This window comes from Streptopelia decaocto (genome assembly GCF_964273445.1).
Source record: "Streptopelia decaocto genome assembly, chromosome: 1".
NCBI classification, from domain to species: domain Eukaryota; kingdom Metazoa; phylum Chordata; class Aves; order Columbiformes; family Columbidae; genus Streptopelia; species Streptopelia decaocto.
Window position 1 is genome coordinate 148,751,186 of NC_138663.1, and position 10,535 is coordinate 148,761,720.

Below are 10,535 nucleotides of genomic sequence, written 5' to 3' on the forward strand. Positions count from 1 at the left end.
TCAAAGTATGCTGATCCCCAGGGATGCAATCACAAAACGGGCTCAGGACCCCCTGTTCTGCTGGTCTACCATGCCAGGAAAGTAGTGACTTCCAGAATAAGGCCAAAGCAGAAGGCTTACGACAGCAAAATTTCCAAATGCTGTACTCATCCAAGAGGGAATACAAGGCCTTTGCTACTTCCTAAATTGCTTTCACAGGAGACTACTGAAATAATGCTATTTCTGGAACTTAGTCTTGTTCTAGTTGTTCTTTCCCTTACCGTGGTGGGCATGTTCTCTTTCCTTCATCTTACTCTTCATACTTTCTTCTTTCAGGTTCTTGTTTCTTTTTCTGTCTCGTTTAGGTGTTTTCTCTTTAAATTGCTCTTCCTGCCAGAAATGAAAGAAATCAGTATAAATATGTGTAAAATAAAGAACCTGTCACTGCCTTGATTCTGGAGACTGGAAAAAAGTGTCTTCCAGTGACTGCTTCTTACAGGTATTATGTAGCACATAATTATGTAGCACACAATTATGGAGCACAGACTTAACAGTTGATGTGGGGAAGGTTGCAGGACATACTTAGTTCTCTTTGAGAATTTGTTTACATATTTGTAAAAATCTGTCAAAATCAAAAGTTGGCGAGCATATAAATACCTGAAAAATACAGCCATAATTTTGGTACTTTCTGATTATGGAGCACCTGGCTTTATAACCTTACTTTTTTAATAGAATTCTTTGGTTTGTAATGATACTTCCACAGCAATTAAAGCTCCCAAATATTTCCCATTTTAGAAGTCTCTCTTTCAGGTGCTTATTTCTTTGTCAAGTGTTAGCTGTTTGGGTTGAAACTTTCTATACTGTTTTCTGCCTCAGACTGAATAATTTTGGAAATGATTATTAAAAATTGTACCATTTTATTCAAGAATGGTCTCTGGACAGAAGTTGGCGAGAGGTTCCGTTTCTTGTTTACATTGGCACAATTTTTATTGCTTTTTCTTTGCTTTTTCCAAATCCTCTGGAATTAGAACTGGAACCAAAGGTTTGGCAAAAGGATAGTCCTGGGATAAAAGAAATACTACGTACTGTCCTGTGAAGACTCAGATAGATTTGGATGAGCTACACCTCTGAAAATCGTTTTACGTATGTCCGGAAACCACAGACTTCAAAAAGATTCATATCAGTGGCCTCAGACTGGAGGTAGTGGGTAAAGCAGTGAATATAGGGGCTGAGGCACACCCATATATGTTGAATCAGGCTCGCATGATAGAGGCCATACCTCCCGAATCATAAGACATGACCATGGAGGCCCAGCAGTCCAAGGTGACAGGGAGGATGGGTAAAGGCAGAGCTGATGTGCTGCAGCTTCCTGTGGGTTGGTTTGGAAGGAAAGTTGGGAGCTTGTGAGTTAACAGGCTCAAAGCTGGGGAGTTTGGACATGGAAAGATTAAAGGCAGTCAATTTTCCTTCTCTGGGAAAGCTTGCTAAAACCTCATATAGCTGTTTTGTTGTTGTTTTCTTTACCTCTGTTACTAATGGAAATACAAAGCTGTTCACTTTGCACAGAAGGGCCAGTGTTGGGTTTGGAGCCCTTACTGCATATGCCCACCTGGTCACCTCAAATGTTGCTGCAGTGTTTGGCTGTTTCTCTCAGGGAACTGGTAAGCCATTGCTTCTTTTATTTAATAATTATTTTAACATTTATTTCTGAGAGTGCCATCTCTCTATGGTGGACAGTCTGATTGTAGAAACTACAGCACTTACAAATCACCTAATAAAGTCTGAGGAGCGCTCTGGGATTCATTTGCTGAGTGGCTGTACAAACGAAAGGCTGTTAATTGTGCGCCTGGCTGCCACGTGCAGTTAATCCTCAGTGCAAAAGCGCAGCGAAATGTGCTCTATGGGCAGTTCCGATCCAGAAATAACCGGGAAGGAAAGAACAGAAGCTCAGGGCTACCTTCAGGCTGTGTGATTTACACTGCCCACGAGGATATCTTGCAATGCTGGCCATGTATTTTTCAGTTCGTTGCCAATCCTCCTGCCATCGCTGAACCTGATAGTGAGGCTGGGCCTTTGTAATTCTATCCAGAATGACATGGTTCTCTCGGCTCACTCTCCGCTGCTCCTGCTTTCGTTTTTCTGCGTTTAAACTAGAGGGGAAAAACCATATAAGTAGAGTCAAACTTCTTCACACTTGTTCATCTTCCCAAGCCTGGGAACCTGGAATAAGAAATATCTGTCAATCTTGTGTCAGGGGAAAATTCACCTAAGGTTTTATACCTCTCCTATGCAGACTTGCGCCTTCTTGATCTGCATTAACTGGCCCTTGCAACCCAATCCTTTTGCCCTTCTTAAGAGGATAATCTTTGTTCAGTATCTTCCGAACACAGCCCTATAGGGAGGTTTGTTACATTTACAAGAGGAAAAATGCTAGTTTTGGCTTGGATTAATGCCAGCCCTCCAGGCTTCCAACTTCTGTAGTGGGGTACTGTAGGTGAGAGCATGGTCGGTGTCTGAGATGCTTAACGAGCAGTTTCAGTTACTTTAGTTTGTAGGTTTATTTTGTGTACAAACCTGGTGAACCAAGCTGGGAAGCATGACGATAATGGAGATAAGAGTACTGCTTCAAGAACCTTGCAAACTTCTTAGACTAATTTCCCAGGCAGCTCAGCTGATCTGGTGGCTGTCTCCTGCCACCAAAAAAGGGAAGGACTTGCTCTTTTCCTTCCCCTGCTCATCTCCCCACTGCTTCCAGCTGTGTGGTCTTCTGCACCCCTTGCACCAGCCCTGGAATCCATCACTTTGCAGAAAGTGGCAGAAAAACTATCAAGGTTTGTTTATTTTTGTTGGGTTAGTTTTCTGCTCTGTCTCAACCTTAATTAGCTAATGGAGAGGTTTGATGAAAACCAGAGCTGATCCAAAGAAAACAACAAGAATTTGCCACTTGAATGAGGAAGGGAGACAGGGAATGAAGAGGGGGATGATGCTCTTCTCTTTCCATATCTTGGGGAATCGCACCTTCAGCAGTGGCATTAACTGGTGCTTGTTGATGTCTGCACTGATCTGGGTATTATTCACTAGTGACAAGCTGCAAGCACTATGATATGGATTTGCATGATGTGGACATGACCAACTCGGTTTTCAAATAATTTCTGTCTTCCCTATTAACTGTGCAAATGTCAGGATATTTGTGATGGTGACGTGTAGTGAGTTCTACCCAGGTCATTTGTACCTGAGCTGCATTTTGCTGTCTGGAGACACTTTAGGGCCCAATGAGCAGTCTGTCTGTCACGAAGTAGTCTGTCTGTAAATGAATCACAGGAGGTAACAGCCGCCACCTGAGTTATACAAACCATTTGCTTCACTTCAAAAGCTTGTCCCTGCTGTTGACTGGTTTTCTGTGCCATATGCAGGGTGTGAACTTCCTCCTGAATCAAAAATATGTAAAGTGGTTCTCTCTAGTGATAAATCTTCAAGGCATATTTTACTTGGGCTCCTTTGGGCAGTAAATTATGTTCTCACTTCTGCCTGCTTCCTGCTCCACTTTTTAATTTTTAATTCTATTTATTGCTCTGTGTTTATTTCATCTCTAAGCTTTGGATCTCCCTGTTTCCAGAGGTGTCTGTAGGAACAACTGGCAAAGTCAGCAGCAATGACTCATGTAGCAGGAACAGCAGCTTTGCTGAGAGATAATAGGTTTGCTTCATTTATTTCCTTAAAGTAGGGCAATGTTCTCCCTCTCTCTTTTTTTTTTCATTCCCTCAGTTATTAAACTGAAAAACTAATTTAAAGCAATCTTCTCTTCAATAGAGGGTAGGGTGAAAATGACCCGGCATTGGATTTCATGTGACAGGGCAAGCAAATGGCTTTCTGAAATGCTTATTATACCTTAGGCTGCCTTTTAAAATACGTGTCCTCACAGAGCAGTTTATCCTTAGCTATGTTTGTCACTGGGAAGGTAACTTGATAACTATATAGAAATAGTGCTGCTGATGTTACCTTTTGGCTTTATAGTCATTTTTGTTGTCGATTTGTCCCTTTGTTCTCACGATGCGGGAAATCTTCTCCAGCAGCACACGGTTCTCTCTTTCGATGGCGGAATGTCGGTCTTCCTCCAACTTTGTATACAGAAGGGATAAAGAAATGCTTTTCTTTTTTACAAAGCCACAGCAAGCAGCAGTGATATATCACAGATACCTAATGGGGTGTTCACAATAGTTGTTCCCTCCTCTACACAGAGCGTGACAGACACTGATGAGGTAAAATTCTGCATTAGTGTTGAAAGAACGCTTTGTTTCACCATTTTAATGGTGATGCAATGACAGAAAGCCCTTTGCAATGCTGTGAATTTGACCCTGAAACACTTTCCTGCAACCACACCAGCAGCCTACACAATTACAACAGGCATTTAATCAGTCTAAGTGGAATGTCTATAAATATTTGTTATTGTGTTTTCCAGGATCATCATTATCTTTTTCATCTCTAGCAGCCTTCATAGACTCTTGACAGATTCTAGGATTCTGATAGATACTGTACAAACACATGATGGGACTTATCCAGGCTCCTCTGAAGTCAATGGGAGTCTTTCTGTTATCTTCAGTGGACTTTGGATCAAATGGTAATTTTTCCATTGACTTCAGTGAGATTTGGATTAAGTCCAGTTGCAGGCCATTTTTGTCCTGGAGGAGTTGCAGGCTGGTGTAAGAAGAGAAGCAACAACTGGGTGTAACGAACAAATGGAGAGAGACGTATGAGGCAGTATAAGCTAGTTCTGCTCATCATTAGCATGATTTTAAGCCTCTTTAAATTTGATTTTAAAATGGAAGGCATTAATAATCTCAGTCTCTGAAATTAACTGTGTCAAAAGTGGGATGAAGACTGAAGGAGTTCAGTGGAGGAGGAAGAATCCCTTTGGATAACCTGGGGCATTGTCTAATTTGTAAAAAATGTTGCCATTTTTTCAAAGACGACAAATTCGTGCTAAAAGTTGTTTGTGAGAATTGTGAAGAAATGGGGGGAAAATGAAGACAAAAACTTATTTTTGAGGTTATCAGAGTCCCAAGAATTCCTTTTCCAGGAGGGTTGAGTTAGAGGTAATCAGAGAGAAGCTGGATGGAAGAAAGCAGGGAAAGTGCATTTTTCATAGCTGGACTTCAACATCACTTTCTCAAAAGCATCTCAGAACAGTGTCACTGAAGAAACGGTCTTGTTTTCCGCAGACTAATTCACTCTTCTCCTTTCTTCCCCCACTTTTTTTTCCCCCCCCCATATTTGATTCTGGGCACTCCAAACATATCGCATGTCCTTTATAAAACAAGTAGGAAATCCTGCTCGTCCTGCTCTGATAGTTTTGAGCGGCTGATGTTAGAGTAGCAAGTACTGTAGGGAATCTAGTGTGTCTGCCTTGTTTGCTGAGGTTTATAACCAAAGTGGAAGTGGGTCAGATGCTGGTCACACTGTAGTGTAAAAGTACCTAAAACTGGTGCATTAAGTAATCCCATCAGGCTCTGAGTAACCTTGAGGAGAATTATTGTGAGGAGAATGATTGTAAGTAGAACTGATTACTAGAAAATTGCAACACTGGAGGGTTTTTTTCCCTTTCCCTTTCCCTTTCCCTTTCCCTTTCCCTTTCCCTTTCCCTTTCCCTTTCCCTTTCCCTTTCCCTTTCCCTTTCCTTTTTCTTCCTAGCAGTTTGGAAAAGAGGAGAATGAGAAAGAGAATAGGATCACAGTCTCACTTCCAGATATCAGGACCTATAGTTGAAAGAAACATGCCTAAGAACATGCAGTGTATTCCCTTTGGTGGGGTTTTTGTTAATCCGGGGGGGGGGGCGGGTCATGCAATGTTTCATTTTAGAAGCAACTTTATCTGTGTTATTTTTACAGTAATAGGAAAAAATTAACAAGGGCAATTGAATCCACGTCCTAATACTGCACATGACTTTATGCATGGAGAAGAAATTAATTGTTTTGCTACTGAAATGATTTTAAGGTGCCTGGGGATTATTATGTCGCACAATGAGATGATAAACAATTTTAAGGAAATTAATTCTGAAGTCCTTACATGGGCTGCACTCTCATTGCCTGAGGGGCACTGTGTTGGAAATTAAGTCTTTGAAAGAGTTTAGCAGCACCTATTTTCTACTGTGCTCGCTTTTGTTTGTTTGGGTTTTTTTAATTGTTGTTGTTTCCTTTTAGTGAGCAAAGTTAATTAGCTAACAATTTATTTTCCACTCTCATCTTTTAATAAAAATTTGCCTCTTGGGAGTGGTAAGATTTTGAAGGATAACTGCCAGTCAAGGCTACCCATTGTTATTTCTTGTGCACTGAATATGTTAACATCCTATTATTCTGTTCATTGCTTTGCATGTTTCTTGATGATTGTGCTATTCTTGTTATTTGCGATGTTTTTTCATGGTCGTGCAGAAGCATCTTTTAGGAGGCTATTTGAACACTTCAGCACTGTTAATCTGAAGCACCCTGTTTTCATCAATAATCATAAACACCAACTAAGTTATTTAATGTTGCTGGGAGTGTGCTATTAATGGATCCTGATAGTCCTGTCGCGACAATCACTGCACCGAGGGGAAAAAACAGTCCCTGAATTGTGACCATTTGTTAGTCTCTGTTTTCTTTGAGATGTGAAGGTAAGCATGCCAGTGCTCTGTGAAATAGCCAATACCATACCTTCAGCTTCCCTAACTTCAGATGAAGGTGGCTGTATATTGCAGGAGAGCTTGTGTCCACTGATGGTTTTGCTGCCTGGATCTGCAACAGAAATGAAATGCTTGTCCATTTTTGTTGGAAATACCCTCGCATATCATTACAGGAAATCTTTTAATTCTCATGTTCTGTTTTGTTAGCCAGCAGTGACACTATTAAACATATGATTCATTATATCAGCAAAGCCAGACTTGCCCAGAAGAAGAGTAGTGGGAAATGAGAATGTTACAGGCAGTTGTTCTAAAATCTGCTGGAGAAGCAAAGGGCTCTTTATGTTGGAGAAATGTAAAAATACATACAGTCTGGTTATGATACATGGTGGTATGATACAGGAAAGACTGTCTAAGAGAAGGGAGGCAGTTCGTTTTAGGCATCCAGCAGAAATAAAGGGGTTAGTGTAAGAAAGCCCTAGGTACTCCGAAGCTGTGCCAGGTCTTCCAAAGAGATGCACATTTAGGATGCTGCCAGAAAGAGATGAGCAATACCGGAAAAGGACTTCTTGTGCTGAAAGTATTCCAGGCCTCTTCTTATTAACACTTCAGAATGATCATCAAAAGCAAATTGTGGATCTAATTGTTCTAATGGAGTTGGTAGTTCAGTGGCACAATAATATTTCTCTCCGTCCTGACCTAAATAGTCATGCGATATGCCAGGAAGAATAATAATCTGTGAGCTGTCTTGGACTGAAGAAACCCTTTGGAATAAAAGCTGGTAATAGGGGTTAGAGCAAGACAGGAGTTAGATGGGTGATCACTCTCTCAGACTGGGGTTCTGCAGGGAGTGAGACCAGATCAGTTAAAATAATGATACCGTGATTTTTGTAATGAAATACATGTGATAAACATTCTCCCTCTGTCGTACCTCATACCTGAACCGTTCCATCTCAGGCAGACTTGTGCTATTTGGAAACATATATCAGTAATACAGAAAGAAGAGAAAAATACTTGCTATTTTAAAAAGGGGGGCTGCCAAGTAAGAGCAGCAGACACATCACCATCACAAGCCCCATGCAGCCGGGCACGACCAAAGCCCTGCCTGAGTCCACAAGTTTTCCACATCTCTTTCTCAGGTGTTTAAAAGATGCATGGATGACGTTCTTAGGGACATGATTTAGTGCTAGTATCAGGTTAACAGTTGGACTGGATGACCTTGAGGGTCCTTTCCAACTAAAATAATTCTATGATTCTAAGAGCCAAGGACCAGGCTTGAATCCCTGACAGCAGACGTGTTGTACTTAGCACCAGGACGGGTTCCTTGCTTTTGAAACAGGGCAAACAATTTACAGCCTTGACTGGGACAGTGTTTAGCAGTTTCTAGCTTTGTCTGAAATTCTGTTGAACTGCTTGGATTCTTGTGAAAACATTCAGCTGCTTTTTTTGTGGCAGTCATCTCTGAGGAGGTGGGATCCCAGAAGGGGCTGATTGCTCTCAACTCCAGCTGATTTCAAGGGGAGAAGAGAGCACTCATCTTAATCCTTATAGGTCCCATCATGTTAAGTAGCTGTTTTTTACCGGATAGCAGAACTAAAGTGGGTACATCTCTGAGGGTTTTGGCACTTTTGGCTTCTGCTGCTGCTATCTCCTCTGCTTCTTCGTGTGCTTTACATTATCATGCTATTAAGTTATTTTAAAAGTAACTTTAAGAAGACATGCACTTTGTAAAAGAGGGTTACTGTATCAGTCAGTAGAAATCACTGGTGTGAAGAACAAAATGTGATAGCTATGCAAGCTCTGATTTTAATTTATAGATATGCAAACTGTTTCAAACTTGAACAACAGAAGGTGAGGTTAGAAACAACATTTCTTCAATTGAATTCATATCAATATAATTTCATTTTCTGGAAAGTGTTATGATTAATTTGTCTTCTGTCCTTATATGCACAACTGTAAAGGTAAAACCTGGTATTTTTTAAGCCCACCAAATCTCTGTTGTGGTGCTGTCCAGAGCTATGGTGTTTTTGGAGCCATTTTATACTTAATTCTATGACGAAAGTTGCAGAGGGGAGATTAAACTCTGTTTTTCCCCCTATTCCTTTCTTCCATTTAGAAAATAACAAAATTATTCAGATTGGAAGTATTTGCTCTTTTGTACAAAGAAACACGCTGACATATTTGGTACCTCTGCATCATGGAGAAAATTATAACTTGTTCCTAACCGTTGCCATCTGTTCAGTGGTCTTCTCCAAGAAGCGTACCCTTTTACATATGTGTATATATGTTACCTTTTTTTCTCCCTTGCTCCCTATTTTTCCGCTTTCCTCTCTTGCTCCGGTTTGGTTTGTGTGAGCTCCTTCAATGCTAAGCCTGCACATCGTCAGACAGAGGCCCTTCAAGCCTTTTCTCAGGGCAATCCCCTTCTTGCTTGGTGAATGCTGGTGCCACATCTGGGCTGCACAATTCAGGACAACCTGCCAAATTGCCCCGCTGCCTCCAGTTGCCACCACCCACAGGTACCACTGCTCTGGTAGCAAGCCCCAATTAATGGCATTGGAAGGCGGTATCTGGGCAACTAGCGTGGGGATCCAGGAACACACCAGCATGACAACACAGGGGCACTTGGAAAGGCCACACTTTGGCCATTGGAGACCTTGTTAGTCACTAATTGAGCTGCGTGTGTGAACCCTGTGATAAGGAACAAAATTCTGAGCCATCCTTTGCCCAACATGGTAGTTACTCTTCCGCTTCTCATGTGCTCAGAAATTAACACTCGTGTTGAATCCCAGAGCAGTTGAGTCGTGGGAAATGTTTTGTTCTCTATAAATACATTTCTTCACTATATATCATGATAGTATCTGGCCTCTATTCTTGGCCTTGGAATGCCTTAGCGCATAAATGAAGTGCTCTGTATACTGAACAAAGGAGAGTTCTGTCCGCACAGTGGATGCCGAGAGTATTTCGGCTACGCTAATATCAGCTCCCTGCTTTAAAACAACTACTGTTTAAATAGCTATGCTTATATACAATAGTAAAATTAATTCATGCAGCAGGAAATTTATTTCTTTCAATATTGTCAATTCGGTTAGGAAAAAATATGTCAAATTGAATTATCTACTTCATCTTTTTTCCACCTGCAAGTCAAATTACGGGAACAATAGAAGGAAGGAAGGAAGGAAGATATTTTTATACAGTTAATGAAACAGACCCAGTCTGGAAATAATGAAGAATTATTTCTTCATATTAAAGCTAATTATATTGTGATACAATCTTCCTAAGGTAGCAATACAGTTGAATCATCAGTGATGGTATTCACTACTTATGGATTTTCAAGAGGCAGTGGTCCTGCATTAATACCGATTTGGAGCAGATAACTGTCCAAATCTTTTTCACTTCTGACATTGGTGAGCATCATTATGGTAACTCTAAATGAAGACAAAAACTATACCTATATTTGCTGGATAATCTTAAAATGTGTCTCTTGTACCTCATTGCTGATCAGTAGCTTTCATAACAGTATTAAGAATGACTAGAGAGATGCTGTGGCCTTTTTGGGCAAGCATATTCTTTCATGAAGGCCTCTGTTCTTTATCAAACAGTCATACCTACCCTTTTCTTGTGTCTTTCATACTTTTCTTTGTCCCATTTTAGCTGAAGATATTTGTTGCCACATGGTAAAACTGGCTGGTAGGATCGATGCATCTTGTACAAAAAAAAGCATCTCTGAATCTGGGCTTAAAAAAAAAAAAAAAAAGTATGAGTAATACCAGTCTGAGCCTTTCCTAAACCAAAGCCCTGGAGACTTGTGGTATGTTTGTAGCCGGTCACGTGGGGGTTGTCATGGCATCAGTGCTCCGAAAAAGAATGAAGAGCTGGTGGTAGCATTTCAAACAATACATTT

At 40.8% G+C, this 10,535-nt stretch overlaps 1 protein-coding gene across 1 annotated transcript; it reads right to left on the bottom strand.

Moving 5' to 3' along the window:
- Nucleotides 1-240: 240 nt before the first annotated feature.
- On the bottom strand, nucleotides 241-10,336 carry CFAP97D2 (CFAP97 domain containing 2; the record flags this gene model as incomplete). Its single annotated transcript, XM_082043080.1, has 5 exons — nucleotides 241-369; nucleotides 1,937-2,129; nucleotides 3,979-4,097; nucleotides 6,666-6,746; nucleotides 10,244-10,336. The coding sequence occupies 5 exons, from the start codon at nucleotides 10,334-10,336 to the stop codon at nucleotides 241-243; spliced, it is 615 nt and encodes a 204-aa protein (XP_081899206.1).
- Between the last annotated feature and the right edge of the window lie 199 nt (nucleotides 10,337-10,535).